We start from the raw sequence: 24,490 nt of genomic DNA on the forward strand, positions 1-24,490 counted from the left end.
GGTCGAGATAGAGGCCGCAGCTATCGGTCGATTGGACATAGCCTCTTCACCCAACTGAATAATCTCGTCGACATAGCGCTTAGCCTCTTCAATAAGAGCAGGATCGTCGTCATAAACACGTATAATACGGTTGAGGACTATACCCATCGTGAGCATCGCTGCATTTGCGCTATGGAAACGGATTCCGAGTCGTCTTTGTTGTGATGTAGAGCTTAATTCTCTAGCCCTAGCCACTGCCCTGTTCGCTGTTTGCATAAGTCGCGGATGTTCTGATCGTAGGACGGCGTAGTGGCAGCGTATCTGATAAAGATACTTTTCAGTATCGCGGAGGAAGAAAGACATTTCTGCCATGGTTCCCATATCCAAAGACGCGAAAAACATGCCGTCGCCAGACTTGAGAGGTCGAGCACCATCGCTAAACATGGCGAATGCTTGCCAGAACCATGGACCTGGTTGTATGTTTGGATTGTTGAAGCTCTCGAGAACCTTGTATTGTGAGCGCGATGAACATGTAGGCTATAAGAGATACCTACCACCGCAGCGAAAATGGTTGTCATGAATGGACGATCGGCGGGGTCGACAGAAGACTGCTGAACAGTATTTTGAATTAAATGCCCAAGCGCTTCATAGTGTTTTGTATACCCTGAACAGTGACCTAGCCATTCCTTCGGCATATCAGTAAGAATTCACATTAAGTATAATGAGAACTCACTTGACAAATGGCAACCAAGTATATAGCACACATGTTGTCCTTCGTGTTCGCTTGTATGGGGTCATTCATAGTTTCTCTAAGCGTCTTCAAAGCAAAGACATATCGATCCAGCGCATTGACCTTTGACAAAGTTCTATTCTGCAGCGTTCCAAATCCCGCGATGAAAGCACTGATAGCTGCATCGAGTGACTTGCTAGAGCCGACATGTCGCGGAAGGTCCACAACAAAGGAACCAAAAGTCGAGATGTCAAACGCTGGTTCATCAAGGTTGAGAATGTGAACCAAATTCCCAGATATCAAGGTCCTTTCATTACTCAATACTGGAGCCGGCGTTGGGTTGGTTTTAGTGACGATCACAGCCTTCGAACTCTTCTTAGCTGCTTGTAAATTCTCTGACTTGAACACGAATCGCTTCACGCCGCTTCCACTACAGGGCACCTTGAGACGCGCACATCGAGAACATGTTGGTTTGGCTTGATCGCACTGAAAATATCACTTGTGAGCTGAGTACAGGGTAGTAAAGAAGTGGAAGTGATTATTTACCTTTTTCTTCTGTCTACGGCACGCGTCGCATCCTCTTGCGCTTGGAACACCAGCCATGACGTTGTTCGGATTAAGTTTGTAAGCGAGATTGAATGTCTGAGCATGTGGGTAATAAGGAAACCTGGCAAAATGCCAACCAATCAAGTATTTTTTAGTGAGACGTGGCTATGCTAGTTCTGAGACAAAACAAACATTACTGTTCTGCACAAGCGCGATCTCTATTTTTCATCAGTTTTTAGGGTAGTGTCAATGTTTATATAATCACGAAGAGACTCGTTACACAAGAAATGCTACACATGAACAAGGCTGAGCTCAGCTGAGTTGAGTCAAGATGTTACATTGTGACAATTTAGCCAAAGCCACTCGGGATCTACTTACACTCCGACTGAGCCGAGCCTTGCGTTATTGTCCAATGAAGATAAATTAAGGTTCGCCACAAAGAGACGTTCAATCTTGTCTCTAAACGCTATCTCCCCCCTGATTTGACAAGCGAGATTCCGGGCATGCTAAGAGGTCGCGTTCGTTCAATCACGAATCAAACCATCTGTTCACGAGAACGTGAATGGCACTGCCTCGAGCTAAACCATATTGAGTGACCCTTGCCGTTAGCCTGGCGATCCTGGTGGAACATAATTTTATTAAGCATAGGGAATCCACCTCATCCTTCGACACGACCTGATAGGAGGGAGCGTACGCTCGACGAATGTAAATTCCAAAAAGAATTACTCTGTAATTATCTGCATTAGGTCACGGAGCATAGCCCCATGGGAAGCCGGCTTCACACACAACCTGCCAGTTAGGGCCTGACATCAACCCTAGCTTTAGATCCTTCACAAAATGCCCCTGTTGACTTGCCAAGCTTTATGATAATGTTTGAGCATGCCAAGATTCCTTGGCCTCCGGTTTGAGATATCAATGACAAAAGAAATGCTATCCCTCGTTATTTCCCTCCTTTGTGTCTTTGTGACTGTCATCAAGACTCTACTTTACTGTCCTCCATTCAACGTCTCCTTATCTTTCCCATGACCAGCGGTGCAAGTTCCTGATAGATACGTGTCTCACCCATGATGTCACTCCTTAAATATGTTGACCCAGTGGTGGGTTCAGCAGCAGGAGCGATACTATTTACGACCCTTACACAATATTATCCAGCACGAAGACTAGAGCTGTGCTCTGAAATAGTCTGCTGGGCTGTTCTTCCCATTATTGTTAAGCATTTCCCACTATCTGGTTCGCATCCGACACTTCCTGTAGGACATTCATACGAGCCGAAGAAACAAGACAACATAACAGATCATACAAAAATATCTCAGTGGCTGGTCGCTGCTGGTATTGCCGCAGCTGCGTTTTATAGGGCGGAGAGTAATATTGTTGGATTTTATGTGAGACTATTCAGCAGCTGCATTACCTTTACTAACCTGGACGCAGCCTGCTCTAACGCCTCTGTTAATCGCAGTACACGCATACTACTCATCTCACACAAAATACTCTGATCCTCAAATACAACCTCCTCTTATCAACACAACATGGGGTGCTGCATTGACAGCCATCTCTGCAGTAATATCGCTATCAAATGGAGATCTCTTCAGATCTCTCGTGTCCATCATCTTGGTGGTATCTCTCCTCGTCGTCTATAGCCTCCTCGCTCCTGGATACAAATTTGGATTGCCATCTGTAGACATCAAGACATGTATCGAGGGACTATCCTTTCGAACAGCATGTCTACTTGTAGTTTGTATCGCTGCACAGATACTCATCCTTGGACCACCTACTAGTGATATTATCACTGTACTACTATCGGGTTCGTTTAAGGCTATGGCGTGGTTCTTCACTATACAGACTGTATGCACCTTTTTATCAGATACCATGGTTGAATCAGACTAACAAGAGTAGGCGAACCAAACATCGTGGTCCATAGCTCCAATCATCGGAACATTCGCGATAGCGTGTACAAGAGATCCCGCCTCTCAAACTTCTCAACTACAAGCCATCTCTCACGTTTTGGTCTCGGCTGTTTCCCTCGTTCAGGTCACACAATTCCTGCCAAAGCAAGCCAAGTGCAAACTGTTAATATGGCTATTCCTATCGGCATCTATCCTTCCCTTTATATTTAACGAGTACATGATTCACGAAGCCCAAAATGCAGCAATCAATACGTTTAGCGATACCCAACCTCATCCTGTCGAAGTCCTTGCTGAGCGAGCGACGGAAAGATACGAAGCTATGATAAAAAATCAGTCCGCGACGTATGAAGCTGCTGTGGCAGAGTACAAGCGCCGATACCACATCAATCCTCCACCAGGCTTCGAAGGCTGGTTCCAGTTCGCCCGACGCCACAATTCCCCAATCATCGACGAATTCGACATGATTTCCGACTCTATAGCCCCCTTTCTGAAGCTCAGTGGAAAGGAAGTCGCCGAAGCTATGAATGAGTTATATAAAACTCCAGGGAGTGAAGTCTGGTTCTGCGAGTTCGTGGGCAGGACATCTGAGATGAAATGCAAACATCCCCGTCGCTCTTATGACAGACACTATAGCTTCTTGTTTAACAGGCTTCTTTACAACCTTCCCGGTGTTCTTCCAAACGTCAAGCTTCTCATGAACCATTTTGACGAGCCAAGGATGATGATTCCGTCAGCAAAGGGCGATCGACAGAAACGCCTTAAGCTGACGGATATGTCGCAACAGCCCACGTGGGACATTTTGACGAAGTCCTGTCCAGCCACGAAAGAAAAGACCAATAAAAGGATACATGGCCTGCCCTTCGTTCAAGATCACCTAGCCGATTCAGACCTATGTCAACATCCTGAGTATAAGAATCTGCAAGGGGCCTTTGTAAGCCCCCAAACGTTCCCTCTAATTGAGGGCTTAGTACCAGTTTTATCAACCGGCGCGTATTCGACTATGGGCGATATCGTGATCCCAAGCCCAGCTTATATCGAAAAAGAATTCCAATACGATGGTAGTCGCGACATGCCCTGGTCAGAGAAGAAGGACAATCTTTACTGGAGAGGTTCAACAACTGGAGGTCACGCACACGACGGTCGGTGGAGAGATTTCCAACGGCAAAGATTTGTTGGAATGGCCCAGAATCTGGGACATCAGAAACATTCTTATATACGAAAAGAGGCCGATTCGATCAGCACTGCCGAATCAGGATTTCTGAATGGACGATTCTTCGACGTTGGATTCACGAGGATCTTTCAATGCAACATCAAGTTTTGCAGGGATCAAAGCACATACTTTGACGTCAAATCCTGGGCAGACAAGGATAAAGCATTTGGATCAAAACTTGCGTTTGATCTTGACGGGAACGGCATAAGCGGGCGATACTACAAGCTCTTGTCGTCAAATTCTCTCCCATTGAAACAAACTCTTCTGCGAGAGTGGCATGACGAGAGGTTGATGCCGTGGGTGCATTATATCCCTGTTAGCCAAAGCCTCAAAGAGCTACCTGAACTCGTCACCTATTTAACTTCGACTGAGAGAGGACAGAGGTTAGCTGAAGATATTGCAAATCGAGGTAGGGAGTGGATGGGTAAAGCTGTGAGGGAGGTTGATATGGCGGTGTATTTATATAGGTTATTACTGGAACTTGGTAGACTTCAGAACCCAGAGCGCGAGGCGTTCTAAACTCACTTACACAAGAAATCGGAACCTTTCACATCATATATATAAACCAAATATTATCACAGATAGTAAAAATATAAATCTACCACAAGTCTAAAACCAAGCTTTTACCACGACAGCGTGAAACACAAGTCATCATGGAAGAATTCTCCGCTCTCTCCGCTGCCGTCAATACCACATCTCGATGCTCTGGTGTCCCTTCCAACACTCCCACCTCACAGGTGCCACACAAGCCTTTGTTACAAGTAGACAGCACGTTACCACCGGCTTCGTTGATGACTTCTAGTACTGTCTTGTCCTCGGGAACGTGCAAGACACGCCCGCTCTTGGCCATCAGCACATCAAATGCGGTGTTCGAGCTGCTGAGTGGACTGACAGGATTGGCAAATCGTTCGACATGGACTGTTCCTAGTGGTGCATGGCTCATGCTCTCCCCGACAGCTGTGAGTAAGCTTTCTGGACCACAGCAGTAAACGCGAAGGCCATTAGGATCTTCAGCCTGGAGAAGCTTGGCAAGCTCCAGCCGAGCCCCGTCATGCTCATCCGTTACCCAGATCATAGCCCGCTCTCCATGTCGCTGCGTGATCTTGTCGATATAAGCCATGCCAGCTCTTGACCGACCTAGGTAAATGATCTTGTAGTCAATACCGGAGGCGGCTGCTTCTTCAGCCATGGGAATCATCGGTGTTATTCCGATACCTCCCGCTATCAGAAATGTACGCCGTGTTCCTGGTGTGAACTTGAAGTTGTTTCTTGGACCGCGGATAGAAATCTTGTCACCGACTTTAAGGTTCTCATGTAGGTATCGCGATCCACCAGTGCCTTGATCCTCCCGAAGCACGGCAATCTTCAATTGCTGCGTATCTGTGGGATCGGAACAGACTGAGTATTGGCGATACCCGAAAGTGCCGACGTTGATGTCGATGTGAGCACCTGGAGTCCACTCGATTTGTTTCGCTGTATCCTTTGGCTGTAGTGAGATTTGCATGATGTTCTGGGCGACACTTCCAAGTGACTGGACCACCATGGGAATGTTTTGTACTGCGGCCGATCGACTCGTAGCATTCCCATTGGATTGGACATGAACCTTCCGTGCCGTCCCTGGTGATGGTATGTCCCATGCATAAAATGTCGCTCCGATACTCCGCGCTTCATGGACCTCTCCATACGCAAGCTCTTCATACGGCGTTACAAGTCGTAGGTTCGGTAGTCTCGTATACAAGACAGCTAGTTCTGTGCGTAAAAGAAGGCGGGCGAAAGGTGCGCCCAAACAAGCGTGAACACCACGACCAAAGCCAAGGTGCTGCGTCTTGGACTGGCGTGATATATCGAGTTTGTTCGGGTTCTCAAACTTGGATTCATCTCGACTACCGGAATTATAGGCGACAAAAAGACGATCTCCAGCGTTGAGCTTCATCCCGCATAGTTGCACGCCGTCGGAGGTCACTTGCCGTGGCATGCCTGTAATTGCTGATTCAAATCGAAGAAGTTCCTCAATAGCAGCTTTGCGTGTCTCGTCACTCTGAGAGATTTGTTCCCATAATCCATTATGTAGAATATGTGCGAGACCCATGGTCAGCACATTGGTGGTAGTTTCGTGGCCAGCGAGAAGTAGACCTGGAATCATGCTCAGATGCTCAAAGTCTGTCATGATGACAGTTCCGGCATCACGCTCATTCCAGATATGACTGATGAGATCATCGCGACGGTCTAGTCGTCGCTCCTCAATGACTTGGCGTATGTACTCGTGTAGATCCAGTACGTCTTGAATCTTTTGCTGTATACTGACCTCTTCCTCGTCATCTCGTCTAGCGATACCTCCAAACAGAGTAAGACATTGACCGATCCATTGCCATCGCTCCGGATCTAGACCAGCGATCGTGACGATACTGCGTAAAGGAAGGGGCAACGCGAACGCACTCTTCATGTCAGCAGTGCCCTTGTCAATGAAACTGTCGATGAGTTCGTTGGCGGCATCGTGAAGCATAGGTTCGAAACGTTTCAAGCGGCGAGGCACGAAAAATGAAGCGACACTCTTCCTCAGTCTGTCATGGTCCGGATTGTCCCACGCTAGCAAAGTGCCCTTCTCGGGAACCTTGTCCTTGAACAATGGCTTTACCGGTGGGGGGAAGTCGGGCACTGTAGGTCGAGAGCTGAATTCATCAGGTCGATTGAGAACATCAACGATATCATCGAATCGGGTTACCAAATAGCCTTTGAGTTTCTCGTTGTACTCTATTCCATCTGTTTGGCGTACTGTGGCCAAGTCCTGGAAGAGGCTGTTGGGGTTAGAAAATGGACATTTGGTGATCATGTCAGGCTTCGTGTGAATTGGAGTTTATTAATGAGTAATATGCTTAAGAAACCGACGAAGAACCTATAGTCAAGATATAAGTCTGTCTCGGTTGCCTTCTTAGCTTGTTATTCGGATCTTCATCCGGAGTTGCTAAGCCGAACCGAGCCGAACTTACATCCTCTCATAGGGTGGTTGAATTAGTCGAAGGCAATGCTTTGGATCTTTGTTGCGACAGTCCGTTGCCAAAAAAAAAAGAATGCGAAGTACTATCACTTTTCATACTCACTTTTGATGTCGTTGCAGTCTTCTTGTTGAACATGAAGGGTATCACGTGTAGATCCACGTGATCACATTAACCATTCTCATCCACAGTCCTTTAATCTTGATCTCTGACCAATCAATTCAACCATCAAGCTATCGACGAGACTTCGAACATCTGATATGAGTAACCCAAACTTTCCCCGATCTCTTATAGCCCATTTGGACGTTTTAAATCGCGCCATAAGCTCATATTTGTATGTTGATGATTTCACGTTCAACTCATTGAATGCGCTGGTGATAACAGCAGATTTATGACCTGGCTGGACAAAAGAGCAGGCGTTTCTGCTGCATACTCGCAACCGTACTTCTTCCTAATGATCTGGGTATTGGCTAATAGATCAATGATCTGCTGCAAAGTCTCAGAAACGAGATCCTTAGATGTCATTCTGCTAGAAGCTTTTGCTCCGAGTTATCAGTAAGATCAATTTATGTCTCCCAGTTATAGAGAAGGCCCTTCTCCAATTTATACTAGAGCTACAGATAATATAAAGATAGAAATAAATCTTTCTTCATATTTCAGGAAATTATGATAAACACCTCCAACTCATTATGGTCTTAATTATAGTGCTGTGGTAATGACCGCCAAGATGATCACTATGGAGATAAGTGCAATTCCAAGATACAGCTTTCCAGCGGAACTCTCTCTGTATCCAATGTTGGAAGAGTCGTTCGAAAACCCCACTGTACGCAACCATTCCGGTGTGCTTCCCTTCAGGCTCAAGGTACCAGAGTGATATGCATCTAGCACACCAGAGAAGCAGACACGCAAAAGGCCACTGACAGTAATGCCTTGAGACGTCGAATTCTCATGTACATTTGATGTTGATTGAAAAGAAGCGTCCAGAGTAAAATTGGCCGTTTTGTCGTCAAACTGAATGCTAGTATGAGGATATTGGAATTCACCCAAGGCCTCGTCGTCTGGGTCACGCATCATGGTTACCAGGGCGCCATCGGTCTGTTTGGTAGAGTCACACAATGGCAAACCGCTTAGGATTCCAAAATACGATGGGCCGCCGGGGTCGCGATGAGGATAAAGTGTCCCACTGATATTGTAAGCTCCTCCAGAAACTTGGCTGGTAGTAAAGTTGAAAAGATCAGGGCTGGAGCCACTCTCTGGGCGCCATGACCCGCTAGACTTAGATTTATGGTCTTGGTGACCGAAGAAACTAATGACTGGTCAGTGCATGGTACCAAATGGGTTTACAATCAACTAACGAAACAGAATATATGGGATGCGATAGGCCAAGGTACCGCCATTCCCACATATTCTCAAAAGTCAAGTTGGAAACATTGAACGGCGGCGAGATTTGTGGGAGAAGAGTGAGCAAGAAAATAACAGAGTTATCCCCAGAATCCCAGTGGCCTCTTTCAAGAATGCTCAGAATGACATCGAAATTGGTTGTATACGTCTGATTTTCCAACTGAGGACACAATGGCTTGCCGTATTCCCGGCCGAAAAGGAATTCCAGCTCTACCACCGCTGTTGCATTGTAGTAACTTTCGACAGTCATCTCTGTACGTTAATCCGTAACGCAAAACTCACGATCCGACCCAACTATAAAATTCACCGAGACCAGTTACATTGCGTGGGCGATAGTTAGTTGATGGGTCGTAAGTATCCTGAGCAAGACTGAAACCGAAAAGAAAAGCCAGAATAGCGAATATCTTCATTGTAGTTTAATGGTGTATAGTCTAGCGACTGATAAATGATATGCGTCGCCGTGATGTGTATAAAAGGAGGATCAATGCAAGTTATACTAAAGGTTGCATAATTTCCTTTCCCTGCATATATCCCAATAACCACCTTCCTTATTGAGTATTTGTTGATTCTGGCAGCGGCGATTTCTGCTTTGAGTATTTGAGCAAGGCAATTCTAGTGGTTCGTTCAGTGGAAGCAAATTAAACGGCGTGGTAAAGGGCAGGCATCCGCCTTAGCTTAAGCATCTTGGCATAGTATATAGCCGCCGAGGAGTAGGTTTAGGATGTGGTATTAATTCGGATCTCGGAAAAAGTATATTAAAATTATATTCTGATACGAATAGGCTCAGGGTATAATTTGTGACTTGAATGTCAAATAGTATAAGTCAAGAAGCTGTTCACAAAGAGCATTCCTCAATAGCCCACTACTCTCCCCGCTTGTATGCAACATCGTAGGCGGGAGTGTTACCATTAGAGCCCAAAGAGTCTGCAACGCTCATGCAGACCGAGCCTGCCTTGGTGTACTGTACACCACTACACTCAACATCCTGTGCACACTTGGATACGCACTCCTCGAAACTCGAAGCACTGAGATATTTCTCGCCAAAATAGAAGTCAAGCATGGTGTCGCACGCGATGTTGAAGCTGACACAATTGGGTGCCATGTGTGGGTTCGGGATGTTTTTACAGGCACGGGGATTCTCTGGAAGAGGGGCCGCGGTACATTTGCTGACGGCTGCTGTTGTAGTCTCGGCAGTGGTGGTGGTGGTAAGATCGGCAGTATTGCTGGCAGTCCCTGTAGTCTCTGCAATAACGTTTGTGGTTTCAGTAACAGATACTGAAACAAAAATAGTTTCGGTCACTTCAGGCTCGATAGATGATGTTGATGCGAGACTCGCTGTCGATTCACCGACTTCGGTTGGGGCGGCGGTCGTCTCGAGACTTGTGGTGACGGTGGATGATGAGGGACGGCAAGGTCCGGCATTGACACCAGAAAAGGCAAGAAGGACAAAAGATCCCGCGAGGATGGATAAACGAGGCATTGTAACGATGGACTAAAGTTGAGCTGTAAAAATTGACGGTGCTGAGTGAACTCAAACAGAAGAGAATTATTGGGGTCTTATGTATATGAGTGTCTGCATCCCCTGGTATTAACTACAGTCAATAATATCCACCGAGTGATTATTATTCCCACTTAGTTGCTCTAAAATAGTGTTTAATTTGCTGGCCGATCATCTACTGGGGGAGAAGAAATCAATAGTGTCTCGATAGTTAGTTTTCTCTAGGCTGGACTAGTGCCAAAAGCAAGTCCATAGTGGTCAGGGGTATTCAGCATACCTGATAAACTTTCTTAAGACTAGCAGCATTGTATCTACGTTTTGCTTAATCCAGGCCAAATCTGGCCAGGTACCCGGATCCAGGCTCTCGGTAAAACCAGTGGGATTGTCAGGATGATATTTCACATCTGACAGGATGTCATTTTGACTTGCCCCTCTTGCCACACCAATTCTGCTTCTGGCCCCAGAAGGAGAGAAAACCATTCGTTGTCTGTTTCGTTTATTGGTAAAGATAAGGTTTCAATACCCTCACCGAAAAAGACATCTATATGATCTCTATTATCTTTTCTTCTTGGGTACCACCCTCTCGACAACTCGCACATAAGCCGCTACACGATTTAACAACAACTTCAAAGTATGATCCAACTCTGACAAACTCCCGCGGCTCCTCGGCAGACCGAAGCGCCAGGCCAATCTTTCTGTACCCTTTATTAAAGCTTAGTTGAATCGCCAATTCAAATAGAAAGACGTCTGTGGGTGGTGTCTTGCGACGATCAGAAGATAGTACCAGGCACGTCCTTTCAGTACGCTTCGCTGTTGGCCGAGTTGGCAACATACGATGGGTCTGACGTGAGACGAGCCCCTTGAGTCTAAGTCTGCCGTCTTTCACAGCACCGTAAATAAAATCAGGGTTAGCGAGATCAATTTCTATGCTGAGTACTGAAGCTGTGGGCTTTGTGGAGAAGGTCAGCGACGTATATCTGATGATCTCTGGGATCAAAATCCAGGACCAAGAAGGACCTTGAATTCTTGGTAGAGTATCGCGCTTAGAATCTTCCGTCTTCGTGAGCCACGTCAATTCTTGCAGAAGGTCTGGCTTCCACAGGCCTGCTACATAGTCCGATGCCGTGAGATCAGGCTTTCTGGTGACAAAGTCTTGGGCCAGAGCAGCAATGGCAATAGGCCTATCCTCCACATTACTTAGATCACGGGAGGTATACTCCATGACAAGCCATTTCCAGTGACCTTTGGAATAATCATGCAAGTACGAAGCCGCAATACCAAGACGGTGATTTTCATCTACAGAGATACCGCAGTGCTTGGACTTACAATGCCACTCCATAGCGTACGTTGTGAAACTGAGCATCCGTGATGAAAGTAACTGCTCCTGTAGCGTCCATGCTCTAGCCTCAATGGGTTATATGTCCAGCCAATTCATAAAATCAACATGATCTGGAGCCAACTGGGCTATATCGTGTGTACCATTGAAGCATACAGGAAGGGCAGTACCCGGCATGTAGGCTTGACGATCATGGAGAAACCCTTGGTCAGCTGATGACGCGCAGGAAGCAGCGATTGTCAGGACTGCCACACTAAAAATGCCAGCTATCTTTCGCAACTCCTCATCTTTGTCGGACTCTCCATTTTCATTGTCATGACTTTTCTTTTCCTGGATGATGCATATCGAATCAATCCAGAGATATCGGATACCCATCTTGCGACAGACATAAACGGCGTCGCGGATAGTTAGAGGGAGATCTTCCAACAAGATCTCCCGATAACGGTCTTGCACGGTGAGATATGTTGTTTGGGCTGTTTGAGGTCCGCCCCAACAGTACGACAAGGCGGCCCAGACTGGATTTTCGATAGAACCTGTGTCAACTAGTCTTGTACTACCCAAGGTGACGTCTAGCAATCGTGAAGGGGCTAGCCCGGTTTTCTTGCATCCATCATGTTCCCTCAAACACTCGGCCAGTAACTTTCGAGCGCGAGAAAATGTCCTGTCAGACTTGATGCAAGGATTAATCAACGTTCCCGAAGTTCTAGGATCTGAGATCAACGATATTATTTCTTTTACACAAATTATTGGTCAGTTGTTATGCACTATGGCAATATATCCATCACATTACCTTTCGGAAGCCTGATATCAAACTTCAGACGTGTAGTTGATACTACACAGACGAAAGGTCGACGATCGATTTTGACATAGGGCGTCGGCAAAGGTCTCGTGTCTTCGGGGTCTCGACGAGGGAACTGTTTCCTGACTTCGAACAAGGGACATTTGAGCTGGGTCTCATCAACGATTTCTTGGGGGAACTCGAATTTACAAAGCTTCAGCCTATGAGGGAAGGGTGGATTCGGGATAATCCATTTCGGATCATTGCCATCGCGGCTTTCAGGATCATTGTCTGTCCGATCTTGAAGAGCCAGAGGGGTAAGGTCAATAAGGACCGCTTGGCAGTAAGAGCATGAATGGAGACCATAGCTACAGGCTTTTGCAACAAGCCGAGTAGCGGTATCTGTATCCATCTTGAGGAATGGTTTGTTGATGCTTTGCGATGTTGATCTCAGACTATCTATAGTAAGTGAAAATACATGATGTGGGGAGTGGATCTGTCAGATGATACTGGGCTAGGCAGCAATGCATAAGCAACTATACCCATAGAGCTGACAATGAGGCATCGAGAGGACAGACAATCGAGTAGTCGGAGCATAGATGCTGAAGAAGGTACATAAACATTTGCAACCATCTTGGCCAATAGTCAACTGTCTACATGAAACAGTGAAAGCTACGATTTGAGTGGACTTTGTCAGACTCAATCTCATGCCATTCGGCACAAATACTGGTCATGTTCATTATTACAAACAATATTCTAATACGTGATTGGTGTATTTACGACATTGCTTTTTGTTTCTTAGTAAAGAGAAAACAAGACTAGAAAAACCTATTGAAATAAAGCTCATGACACTAATGCGAAGCTATCGGATACTCGAACATTCACTAATCTCGATATGCCTAGACTAGTTGCCGTAAAGATCTTGGGGGCCTACTCATCGAGTCTGAATAACAACGCTTAAGGAAATTAAAAGAACAGCGAGGGAAAGGGAGAAAATAATACATAAGCAGCGCGATAACCTCGATTTCCACGTTGCTATACTTCCGTTCTGATACTGCACTTGCACCAGTTCCCAAATTCCATCTCCGTGCAACAATCATGGTCGGTATTCACTGTTTTCTCCTCCTTCCAACGGCTGTCGGTGTTGCTTTTGCGGGGCCATGCAAACCTGTGAGTTCCATTATCACTGCTCTCGAAGAAACAAGCACCTTTACTACAGCGCCTGAAACGTCGGCCGCCGAGTCGTCTACCATCTTCTTCAGCGCATCCACTACCGAAGATACTACCGCATCTACCACTCTCCTCACTGAGACTACCGCCACGACAGCGGCTGACGAGACGAACACGGAGATCTCTTCCAACACCATCTCAACGGATGCGGCCGAGTCATCTCTCTCCACCGATATTACCTCTCTGGCTACAACTGCAGAGACAACAACCTCCAACTCTGCAACAACCACGACTACTGCTCCGGCGCCCGATGTTACATGTCCCTCAACTAGAGCTCAGTGTTTCGGATCAATGAACATTAAATGTGGAGTTTTCCTTGTTGGCATTACTAAGAACTCTCTTGTCGATAATCTAGACGAGTGTGTTCGAGCATGTGCTGCAGACGCCGGTTGTTATGGGTTTAGTTACATGGCATCACAGAACCTATGCTTCACAGCTCCTAGTGCTAATACTATCCTCGGCCAGCGGCAATCTAGTCCGTGGGACTCTGGAGTCAAGGGAACTTGCTAGGTAGTAGTGGCAAAGGGTTTAATTGGGGTTGATACGGCACACCATTAAAGAAAGTATAAAGGAAGAGTGGAATGCATATTCTTTCTTGTATATAAAAGTTTACAAGGTGCTGCTGCATAGATACTTGAAGAGTAACAATTAATAAGCACTTGAAGGAAATTTTATAGCTTGAGTATATACGCACCTGATAATAAGGTTTCCATCTTTAATTCTACTTTTCAAGCATTACGACAATAATGCTTATATAGGACCTTTTTTTTTTTTTGCCTTGTCCTACCTTACTTTACCCTAATATAAGGTTTCAGCTGGGCATAAAATACGTTACTTTCATCCGGCTTTTTTCCCCTCCACCAGCAGAGTGTATACACACGTGACCTAATTTAGGTATGGCTTTCTTTGGGAAAGGCCAACCTCCCGTCCACCATGGTATCAGAATCTCTGTACTGAATCTCATATTAGTCCTCCTCGGCCATGTCATTTTTCTCTCGGGTCTGGTCTCGATTAGGTGACAGGGCACCACTGCGACCACGCGTATTTAATAATCCAAACTTCATTCGAATCCCTGCCATCAACAAAGTTGAGGAGGAGACACTACCAGACTATCTCCCAGCACGTTATTACCCCGTAAATATCGGTGAAGTATTTGCCGATCGGTATCAAGTAGTCGGGAAGCTTGGCTATGGCGCCGGCTCAACAGTCTGGCTGGCGAACGACCTCAGGTAATTTCCATCCCGCACTCTCACAATTCGCGACTCCGGTACTCACTCGGAAATGTAGGAAGAAATCATATGTCTCTCTCAAGGTCTTTATACGCTCACAAGCCCTTGGGGATCTTGTTAAAAATGAGATGAATATGTATAAGTGCATGTAGCAGCGCGCGTCCAGCCACCCAGGCCGCAGCGCTGTCAGAACTCTGCTAGACTCTTTCCAAATCAAGGGACCGGATGGCGATCATCTGGTCCTCGCACACCCACCACTCTGGAAAAGCATCGAAGCAGCCATCCGTCGCAGTTCGCCTCGGAGGCTTCCTCCCTTTGGCACGCGCTACGTCTTGAAAGACCTTTTCATGGCGTTGGAGTACCTACATGATGAATGTCAGATCATACACACTGGTAAGAGCCCATATACCCTCCTACAGTAGCTGAAGCTGATCAGTGCTGGTAGATATCAAAGCGGACAACATCATGTTCAGTATCACGGATACATCCGTCTTCGCGGAATTCGAGGAAGGAGAGATACACGATCCACGTCCCCGTAAAGAGGTAGAAGGGAAAATCATCTATACTTCCCACACAATGAAATCTACTGGCATGGTTGGTCCACCGGTACTATGTGACTTCGGTTCTGCTGTACTTGGAGATTCCGAGAACGTCGAGTGTGTCCAGCCCAGCGTCTACAGGTCCCCGGAGGTGACATTAGAAGCCTGATGGGACTACAAGATTGATATCTGGAATGTCGGATGTATGGTGCGTTCTCTTATAAAATACAGACATTTGCCTTCAAAGGACGGTGCTATTGGAGTAGGGCTAACGCCGAGATAATAGGTTTGGGACATTTTCGAGGGGAACCAACTCTTCCACGGTATAGACCCGGAACATCATGAGTATCGACGAAGGGCCCATCTCGCTGAAATTGTCGCACTACTCGGTCCTCCACCAAAGGGGCTCCTTGCTCACGGTAAACTTTCTAATAAGTTCTTCTCAGATGATGGTGAGAGAGATATCACCATACATCACATTTCTGGCAGTTCGCTTGAAATTAATTGCGCTTCATGCATAATCGATATAGACTGGTCGATAAAGTAGTATTGAACATGGCGCCCCAGAAGACTTGAATTCCCAGGCTTTATCCCGTCCATAATCTTCCATCAGTCCATTATGCAGTATATATTTTGGCCCGTAGATCTTGCCTGACTCGACAGTCAATATTATTTCCACTTTCTGTGCTTATCTTATTTGCCTAAGCACATCAACTAACTCATCACCTCAGCTCTCAATACCAGCTGAACTTCCCATGCATATACGAGGTGGGGTAGATATTCTCGTCTGCTTCCCTGATTCTTCGCAGCCGAGTTGGGTTGAGGAGAGTCTTAAGTGGTTGGGACGTGATGCCAAGACCAGGCTGCAAAAACAAATCCAATATTGCAAGGTCAGATCATTATGCACGAATCTGAATTATTGATGACTATGCTTTTCAGCTTACCAGGTATCATGCAAGCTTGATCTAAATACCTCAAAATCCAAGTTTCGTAGCCTTGATCTCGAGGTCAGGACATTGGCGATATAAAATGACAAGACACTCATCATTTGACACTCAATTCCAAGTTCGCTTTCGAAATTATTGATGCAGCCTGTTATTACTTTTTTAGCCTGACTACCATCCCCTCCTTTTGAAGATGGCTGGCCTACGTTTCAGACCACACGCAGGTGACGCGGCTACTACTGGAGACGAAGAAGCGCAGCCACAGCCCCCGGGGACCCTCGCAACTGGTGCAATTCGTGCCGATACCCAGGCACCTATCAACAATGAAAATCAGGACAATAGCACGAATAACCAAAACAACGCTGGGAACTCAAATGCCCTCTATAAGCTACTTGGGGAGGCAGCAGACGACAACGAGGCTATGCGTGAACTTAGCTCCCGTTGGGACTTTTTGAAGACCGAGGTTAACGTTCCTTCACCAAACGATGAGAACAAAACCCCTCTCCATCTTGCAGCAGAAAAAGGCTTTAAAAGTGTGGTCAAGAAATTACTCGAAGAAGCCGCGGCGGATCCCTCCCTGGGTGATGAGGATGGATGGAGGCCGTTGCATTTCGCTTGCTCAGCGGGGCACACGACCGTAATGGATGAATTGATTAGCCACAATGCTGATCCGGAGGTGACTGAGAGGTTTGGGAGAAATCTACTTCACATAGCTGGCATTTATGGCCAGATAGCTGCCTTCAATCACATCGCGGAACGTTACATTCAGCTTCTTGAACGAACTACAACCAAATCAAGGATGACACCCCTACACTCGGCCGTCTATTGGGGCAGCGAACAGATGGTCAATGTCTGTCTCAATTCGGGAGCAGATATCTATGCCAAGGACAGCGACGGCCAGACGACTTTAATGATGGCGGCGTACACGAAAGATAAGGATAAGATGGACATTTTGATGAAGCGACTCAAAAGCGCAGATTCCGACCTAACCGTGCATATTAATGCATGTAACAACGAAGGTAAAACACCGCTGATGGTCGCTTGTGAGCGTGGGTGGGCTCAGGGGGTCGAGGTCTTGGGCCAAGCTGGTGCCGATTACAATTCCCGTGACCAACTTGGACGTCTAGCCTTACACTACTCAATATTGTGTGGAGATCTTTCCATCATCGAAAAAATTACGAAGGAAACGGACCCCAAGAATCTTCTTATGACGGATGACAATGGATTATCTGCGTTTGACAACTTCGACTTTAACCAGGCCACGAACCAAGTGACCCAGCTAGAGAGCATCACCAATCATGTTTTCGCATGCATTACCTCTGAATATTCGCAGCGGGAGATGCTGGAGTGGGCTGCAAAAGGAACAAAGCGAAGCAAGATATTTCGCATGCTAGTAGAACGTCTGACATCAAAGCACATATTCGATAATATCGATACTAATGATTTAAGCGCATTTGAGTTAGCAGTCCACTCAAGATTGCCATGGGCTTTGTGGATTCTCATCGACAACTTTCCCTCGACTTCAGAGACTCTAGCACCAGTTCAGAAAGCTCAAGAACTAGCAAAAGAGTTACTTCCGCCAGAGATCAAGTCTAAGAAGCCCGAACTCAACGACTACGGGACTCAGCAGGAAATGAGCAGGTCAAACAAAGAGGACGCGATCCTGTACGACATGCAAAACTACCTGCACGACTTTGCTGTGGCAGAAAACTATAAGCGAAATTTATCCAAACCGGTAAAGCAGCGTGAAGGCCTCGATGAGGTACTACCCGAGTTTAAAGCTACCATCACCCAATTTTTTGACGGTCAGAGCCAGAGCTCTCAGCGCAGAACCAGATGGATCAAACAATGGCGGTCGATTGAAAATGTCATTTATGGTAAAGGTCCAGTGAAAGTTGCTGATGACATGATGAAGACATGGTTTCCTTACCCCAAGACTGAGCTAAAGACTGGACCTCAGAACTCTGGCCTTCCCAAGCAAGACACCGAGATTCAGACGCGATTGAAATGGATTCACCTGCCTGTAACTAATGTAAGTTGACCTCTGCCCAGACGCTGGAGACAATGGCTAATCAGACACAGATGGTTTGGATGGAAGTAAGACTCATTGTTGAACACAATATAGAAGAGGTAATGGGTATTGACATTTAACAGGATCTTGTGAGAAGAATTGTGAACGAAAGGAATTTGTCAGCAAATCAGACGCAGAGCATTGCTTCGTTCTTACGCAGAAGTTGGGTTCAGGTCCCTGATCGTACATCTGCGTCACGATTTATGAGACCTCTCTACGTATCCAAATTCAAGGATGAACTTGATTTGCTGGACGACACAATCACGGATCGTCCCTCTGGTACCGACAAAGATGCCAACAAAGATGCCAACAGCAAGACAGACATCAAGAATGTCACAGGACAGGAACAGTCGAATCCAATTGGTATCTCTGCAGCTTATGTCAGTATGATATGAAGTTTTGCAGTGTTTTTCCACTAACATAATACCCAGTTACCATATCTGTCCATGTCCACATGGACTCCCAGCACAATCAGTGTGTTGAACAAAAGGGACAGGTTATACAAGAATCTTCTAGATGTTTACAAAGATGATGCAATCCACCAATCTGCTACACTGGATGAATCATATTATCATTTTTGGTCAGATAAGGCGTCTAAAGCGGACCAAGAAGAGCGTAACAAGTCACAGGTAGTCACAAAATACTTGATGGGAGGAACTGGAGAAGAGGTAGAAGACGGAGATCCCTATCGCGTCTACACTGTGGTGAGAGTCAAACAACTTTGGGTCTGGACCATTCTTGATGGTAAGTCGCACCAATTTATCTCCGTTCCTCTTTTTTGCGTTTTGCTGAATTATAGTTTTCCTGCAGAATGGGTTATCACAGCCACGCCACATGCCGTCGACGAACTCCAAGAGGATGACTTGCCAAAAGATTTCTTGAGTCATCCTGACATACACGAGCAAATTACAGAAGCATCCTCTAAACCGGGGTTTGCGGCTCGCGTCGCAACACTCATCACCAACTATTGCGTAGACACATACGAGAGAAAAAGGAGTAGCGAACAGGTCGACGCCAGTCAAGACAGCGATAGTTCGAGTTCCAATAGCCACGATGTTAAGGAAGAGCTCGCCACTCGCTCAATTCGTCAGCTGTTCTCCGATATCGTCAACGAAAATGTGAGTGTTACCTATCCAGACATGATCTTCAGCCGACAAATAAATTTACTAATTTATATTTAGGCGAGAGAAGAGAAGAGACTCTTCAGTGATTGCCATAGCTTGTGCGTTCATACTCCAGCCACTTCACATGAACTAGGTATTTAGCTGACACAACCATTCATAGAACACAGTCAAGGAAGAAAGGAAACGATGACAAGCTGAAAAGTATTCTCACACAGGCTTCGAAGTTGGCATGCGACATTAAAGACCTCCGCGATGAACTCAACATGCTACGCAGCATTGTCAATTCCCAACTGACTGTTCAAAATGAAATGCCTGGGAATACAAACGGTTCCAGTAGTATTACGGGGCAGTACTTCTCTAAGGATCTTGAGGAGTTAGAAAATGTTGCCAAAAGGACACAGGAGAGTGTGAGCGAGCATTCCTATCGTCGGTAGTTCATAATTGAGAAAGCTAACGTTGAGTACAGGTCGATACAATCTTAACCCTCGCAGAAACTGAGATTGCAAACGATCAGGCACGACAGGCCACGAGACAAGGAAGAACCATGATGGTATTCACAGTCGTTACCATCCTATTCGTAAGTTGATCAACTTAGTGAACATTGTTATCCCATGCTGATCGGTCTACCTAGTTGCCACTCTCCTTCCTTTCGTCCCTATTCGCATTAAGCGACAAACCATTCGAACAAACCCCCAGCTGGATTCATGTCATAATCTGTAGGTTTCTCCCTACGCGATCTATAAAACGTATAGACATAACTTATCGATTTCTGCAGGGACTGTTTCTTTCACATTTTTTGTTCCCGTTGCGTCTATTGCTCTGTTCTCGGACGCTGCTGCTAAACAGTGGAACAGAATCTGGGGCCCGATGGAGCAAATCGTGACAAAGCATTGGTGTGACTTTCAGGAGAAACAGGAGAATAAGAAAGAACTGAAGGAATCGAAGAAGGAAGAAGCCGAAAAGAAGAAGAAAGAGGAGGCATGGAGAAAAGAAAACGATAGATTGAGAAAGAAGGAGGACGAATTGAACAGGAAACGGGAAGAGCTAATGAACAACCGACCTGATATATCTCCTGTTTAATGGCAGAATTGCATATGAGTTTCTTTCGGATGGATTTCGGACAATAATACTAGTCTAGTGCCCATGTACTATAGATGAGCCACGAACAATTCCTCAGCTACAGGACAACAACTTACCATTCCAATTTCAGTTATATGTCTTCCGCCTGGTCTCAGATGATTATCCCATTGGTGCAATGACAGAGGCTTTTTATCCTAGACTGTGTTTGCAATTGACGGACGCAGACGCTAGTATAGAACAACTTCAAGCGTGAATTGGCAGCTGAAAACTTATCGTTCAAGCCCACCAAAATAAAGTGGCTAAATCCATGACTGTAAGTCATTAAGGTATTTTAGCACCCAAATGTCAGCAGTCGGTAGTTTCCTGTCACTAACGCTAATTGATCATAGCGCTGTCAAGTGAGCAGCTCAGGCAAGACATGGCGCCAGGTCTGGAGCAGTCCAATACTGATGTATCCAGACTATCACCAAGCTATATGGTGATTTTGCCAATAGCGGCGCAGATTTGGGGCTATTGCAGTCGAGAACCAAAGATATCTCTCCATCTACGCATATGCATGCATCCATCGTTTTCACTTTCTATTCCACTCCCAAGTCTGAGGAGCATAAGGTATGAGCAGTATGCTTACATGATGTCAAATTTATCTATATAAGCCAGTTATCCTTTAATATTTAGAAATTAATCACCATCAACTCACCTTCAATCTACTACTTTTCCTTCTCGCCATTCAACTATACAATCTAGTCTTTACATTTCACTCACCTCAAACATCTCCCTTGAAACTACAAATCTCACAAACAATGAGCCCCTTGGACGCATTCTACTCCGACGCCGCCAGTTTTGCCAAGACTGGGCTCGACCTCATCAACCCAGACCGAGCCGTTGTGGTCTGGTTTATGAACAACACCGACCAGGAATTAACCTGGTCGGACTCTGGAGTCGACCACGGCGAGCGAAGTCAACTCGCACCCGATACAATCGCCCCTCGGCAATGGGGTAAATGGGCTTTAGAGTCTTGCGGATTCGAGACAGGATGCGAGGGCTGGATGACATGGGTATTCAATGATGGAACCAAGGTTGAGCTGGGATATGATAACCCATACTATGGGTCTAACTCGTATTCCTGCAGTGTCGGTTCAAGTTCGTATACTATTAACAGGGAGGGAGGAGATGGAAACGTCACTCTTGTTAAGTTTATTCTGAACCAGAACTAATTGAGTCTGATCGAGGGGATAGTGGTAGTTTAGGCTTCATTAATTGACTAAATACTTTGAAGTGCCACACGTGTCGACTTCAAATTTGATGGCACAAATGCCAAGAATCAAGAGTGGGGAGCTGGAAATCGATGGGAGCTGAAACCTAAAAGGGGCAACTTTTATTTAAGAACGATCTCAAACTAGTTATACCCTGGCTCCGGCCGCCCCGTCCGCAGAGATCCATCAGCAGGCCTCATTTTCTTCATCAAGACAACATTAACACCACCACATGTTGTGACGCGATGCAGTGGATGTGATTGAAACTGTAAGAGCAGTGCACTGTGGCAGCTTTACGATCCAGTATGGACGAGTTGCGGGTTCCAAGGTGTTGATCAGTGCCAAAACAGGCCAGATAAATGAGTCCATACAACACTGCTGACGACGGAGCTTGATAAGGCTTTAGTATCAGCATGAGACTAACCTTGGAAAAACAAAAACACTACCGTGATAATGCCAAAGATCAGTCGCTTTTTTATCTTATTGCGCCAGGCTCTTGTTATTTCATCGCACGATTGAGCATGTAGTTCATTCAGCAACGCATTGCAGGGTCCCTAAACTGACTCACAAGCAACGGATTGGAAGCAACAAATAAGCTCACCAAGTCGAATTTACGCGCCTGGAAAGAGACAGAAACTCATCATCAGGCAACTCCATATTCGCTTCATCATAGCGCCAAGATAGGATGCAGGTCAAGGCTGGTGAGCAAAAGAAAGCTGCCTTGACTAAAGAGGGACAGAATAGATACCCGAGGCTAAGTTTGTCTTCTTGATTAATTATACATGAGACAAGTTGGGATTAGGGGACTGTGTTGAGAGCCGTGTTATTGGCTGGGTAAATATTATATCAACATCTCCTTAGCATAGAAACAAAATTTAAGACAAACATTGTTGTACCCCTGCACCACAATTCTAGGCTCAACGTTGTGATTGGAAGTTTCATGGACAAGTCTTTGTATATTTGAAGATCATTTGTTGCGCATATATATTAGAATAGCCGTTTAGATGTTACATTCGTTGGCTGTATTAGATGTGTACTAGATGACATACTATAAAGAAACCAAAACCATGTCTCACCTTTCTGGACAAGCCCACCCTACGGTAAGGAGTGATTGCGTTCCCTGCCGACATTATCAGCCCCTGAGTCCATTTCTCGGGATCTCAACAACCTCATCTGAAGTTTCTGTAGTATCCGGAACCTTGTAAATCTGCTGATTCCACAACTGCCCGCTCTCGTCGGTATTCTTGACTCCCTGGGTGGCCTTGCGCCGCTTCATAAACCACCACAGAGCCACAAGGAGCATGATCACCATGAGTCCAACAGCAACAACTATGCCTGCAGCAGCACCGCTACTCAAACCGCCCCCGCTGCTCCCCGTATCTTCATCATCATCTCGGTTGTTTGAATTGGAAGTCGAGCTGGCGGACTTGTGAGTGGTGCTGCTTGCTGTGGAAAGATCAGGAGGTAACGACACTCCAGCGCTTCGCAGTGCCGCACGTGCTTCAGACTAAGGAGAGAATCGGGAGATATCAGATTCCTGCCATGCAACAAGAATCGGATTTGAAAAGTAAATTGTACTGCTGGTGACAACGTCTCCATCAACAGTCTCGACCCTTAAGGTGCTCACGATCCGGCAAGAACTCGCGTTTTCCGACATTGTGGCGACATTCCTAGACTTATTTCAGCAATGGAGGATACAAATTGGTACAGATTGTGGTTACGATGGACAGCATGTAGCAACGGTCATGTCGGGTTCATTGAGACGAACTGACATCGACCTGACGATAAGGTTTCCATCTTCAATTACACTTTTCAAGCATTATGACTCCCATGCTTACACAAGACCTGGTTGTTTTTTTTTTGGTTTTTTTTTGCCTTGTCCCGTCCTAACATAAGGTTCAGCTGGGCATAAAATGCGTTGCTTCCATCCGGCTTTTTTTCTCTTCCCTCCACCAACATCAACACATCACAACGTTGCTGGCGTTGAAAGGGGGAAAATCGGTCGGAAGCTAGGCGTTATCTAATTTCACAATGAAAAATACACTTTGGTTCATTTTTTACTTTCGTCGAAGTAAAAGCCCAGTATGTTATCCTCTTCATCAGTGACTGTTCCATAAATTGAGGGCCGCGTGCAATCTGAGTCTGGAGTGAAGATGGTTGTCAATGGGAGAGAAGACCGTTGCGTGAGAGGTACTGGGGATGTAATCTCGTCAAGTGTTGAAATTTCAGCGTTTTGTATGTATTGACTATCAGATTTCAGAGATCAGGAAAGCAAAGAGTGACAGGTAACCAGTGATGGCAATGAAGAGAGTTATGTTTCTGGCGTTGGGCATCCCGGCAGTTATATTGTATTTTATTGCCTGCCACACCATCAGTCTGTCATCACATGTCTTCTACTTCGAAGCAACTCGTCGAATCATGTCGGCCAGTCTGGCTACCTCACTCCTGGACAATTGCACTTTCTGTAGCCTATTTGTTTTCCTCCTCCTGCTAATTGATAGTGATATCTTGGCGATACTTGGCATTGGTAGAGATGTTTTCAGCTCATGCATGTTGGACCAGAGTGTGTCTAATTTCTCCTCATTGCTGAGACAATTTTGATAGGTAGTCTGAAAGACGCACCCTATACGCGACCTGTAGGCCAT

General features: G+C 45.9%; 12 protein-coding genes across 12 annotated transcripts; 6 read left to right on the plus strand and 6 right to left on the minus strand.

The window, feature by feature from the left end:
- Nucleotides 1-212: 212 nt before the first annotated feature.
- On the minus strand, nucleotides 213-1,312 carry FGSG_00125 (uncharacterized protein; the record flags this gene model as incomplete). Its single annotated transcript, XM_011317425.1, has 3 exons — nucleotides 213-665; nucleotides 713-1,195; nucleotides 1,256-1,312. 3 exons carry the CDS (start codon nucleotides 1,310-1,312, stop codon nucleotides 213-215), a joined length of 993 nt encoding a protein of 330 aa, XP_011315727.1.
- Nucleotides 1,313-2,322: 1,010 nt separating this feature from the next.
- On the plus strand, nucleotides 2,323-4,888 carry FGSG_00126 (uncharacterized protein; the record flags this gene model as incomplete). Its single annotated transcript, XM_011317426.1, has 3 exons — nucleotides 2,323-2,637; nucleotides 2,684-3,097; nucleotides 3,149-4,888. 3 exons carry the CDS (start codon nucleotides 2,323-2,325, stop codon nucleotides 4,886-4,888), a joined length of 2,469 nt encoding a protein of 822 aa, XP_011315728.1.
- Nucleotides 4,889-4,967: 79 nt separating this feature from the next.
- Nucleotides 4,968-7,500, minus strand: FGSG_00127 (uncharacterized protein; the record flags this gene model as incomplete). The annotated part of the gene is made up of 2 exons (XM_011317427.1): nucleotides 4,968-7,205; nucleotides 7,468-7,500. 2 exons carry the CDS (start codon nucleotides 7,498-7,500, stop codon nucleotides 4,968-4,970), a joined length of 2,271 nt encoding a protein of 756 aa, XP_011315729.1.
- A 561-nt stretch (nucleotides 7,501-8,061) lies between these two features.
- Nucleotides 8,062-9,013, minus strand: FGSG_00128 (uncharacterized protein; the record flags this gene model as incomplete). Its single annotated transcript, XM_011317428.1, has 2 exons — nucleotides 8,062-8,668; nucleotides 8,718-9,013. 2 exons carry the CDS (start codon nucleotides 9,011-9,013, stop codon nucleotides 8,062-8,064), a joined length of 903 nt encoding a protein of 300 aa, XP_011315730.1.
- Nucleotides 9,014-9,625: 612 nt separating this feature from the next.
- Nucleotides 9,626-10,243, minus strand: FGSG_00129 (uncharacterized protein; the record flags this gene model as incomplete). The annotated part of the gene is made up of 2 exons (XM_011317429.1): nucleotides 9,626-10,005; nucleotides 10,111-10,243. The coding sequence occupies 2 exons, from the start codon at nucleotides 10,241-10,243 to the stop codon at nucleotides 9,626-9,628; spliced, it is 513 nt and encodes a 170-aa protein (XP_011315731.1).
- A 559-nt stretch (nucleotides 10,244-10,802) lies between these two features.
- Nucleotides 10,803-12,787, minus strand: FGSG_00130 (uncharacterized protein; the record flags this gene model as incomplete). Its single annotated transcript, XM_011317430.1, has 3 exons — nucleotides 10,803-11,666; nucleotides 11,754-12,307; nucleotides 12,388-12,787. The coding sequence occupies 3 exons, from the start codon at nucleotides 12,785-12,787 to the stop codon at nucleotides 10,803-10,805; spliced, it is 1,818 nt and encodes a 605-aa protein (XP_011315732.1).
- Nucleotides 12,788-13,473: 686 nt separating this feature from the next.
- Nucleotides 13,474-14,115, plus strand: FGSG_00131 (uncharacterized protein; the record flags this gene model as incomplete). The annotated part of the gene is made up of 1 exon (XM_011317431.1): nucleotides 13,474-14,115. The coding sequence occupies one exon, from the start codon at nucleotides 13,474-13,476 to the stop codon at nucleotides 14,113-14,115; it is 642 nt and encodes a 213-aa protein (XP_011315733.1).
- A 471-nt stretch (nucleotides 14,116-14,586) lies between these two features.
- On the plus strand, nucleotides 14,587-15,542 carry FGSG_00132 (uncharacterized protein; the record flags this gene model as incomplete). Its single annotated transcript, XM_011317432.1, has 4 exons — nucleotides 14,587-14,834; nucleotides 14,893-14,917; nucleotides 14,987-15,227; nucleotides 15,280-15,542. 4 exons carry the CDS (start codon nucleotides 14,587-14,589, stop codon nucleotides 15,540-15,542), a joined length of 777 nt encoding a protein of 258 aa, XP_011315734.1.
- Nucleotides 15,543-16,510: 968 nt separating this feature from the next.
- FGSG_11680 (uncharacterized protein) lies at nucleotides 16,511-18,783 on the plus strand (the record flags this gene model as incomplete). The annotated part of the gene is made up of 2 exons (XM_011317433.1): nucleotides 16,511-18,349; nucleotides 18,472-18,783. 2 exons carry the CDS (start codon nucleotides 16,511-16,513, stop codon nucleotides 18,781-18,783), a joined length of 2,151 nt encoding a protein of 716 aa, XP_011315735.1.
- Nucleotides 18,784-19,035: 252 nt separating this feature from the next.
- FGSG_11681 (uncharacterized protein) lies at nucleotides 19,036-20,010 on the plus strand (the record flags this gene model as incomplete). Its single annotated transcript, XM_011317434.1, has 5 exons — nucleotides 19,036-19,132; nucleotides 19,199-19,506; nucleotides 19,570-19,610; nucleotides 19,673-19,917; nucleotides 19,979-20,010. The coding sequence occupies 5 exons, from the start codon at nucleotides 19,036-19,038 to the stop codon at nucleotides 20,008-20,010; spliced, it is 723 nt and encodes a 240-aa protein (XP_011315736.1).
- A 1,382-nt stretch (nucleotides 20,011-21,392) lies between these two features.
- Nucleotides 21,393-21,806, plus strand: FGSG_00134 (uncharacterized protein; the record flags this gene model as incomplete). The annotated part of the gene is made up of 1 exon (XM_011317435.1): nucleotides 21,393-21,806. One exon carries the CDS (start codon nucleotides 21,393-21,395, stop codon nucleotides 21,804-21,806), a length of 414 nt encoding a protein of 137 aa, XP_011315737.1.
- Nucleotides 21,807-22,977: 1,171 nt separating this feature from the next.
- On the minus strand, nucleotides 22,978-23,502 carry FGSG_00135 (uncharacterized protein; the record flags this gene model as incomplete). The annotated part of the gene is made up of 2 exons (XM_011317436.1): nucleotides 22,978-23,352; nucleotides 23,473-23,502. The coding sequence occupies 2 exons, from the start codon at nucleotides 23,500-23,502 to the stop codon at nucleotides 22,978-22,980; spliced, it is 405 nt and encodes a 134-aa protein (XP_011315738.1).
- Nucleotides 23,503-24,490: the final 988 nt, after the last annotated feature.

This window comes from Fusarium graminearum, chromosome 1, assembly GCF_000240135.3.
Source record: "Fusarium graminearum PH-1 chromosome 1, whole genome shotgun sequence".
In the NCBI taxonomy this organism is placed as follows: Eukaryota; Fungi; Ascomycota; class Sordariomycetes; order Hypocreales; family Nectriaceae; genus Fusarium; species Fusarium graminearum.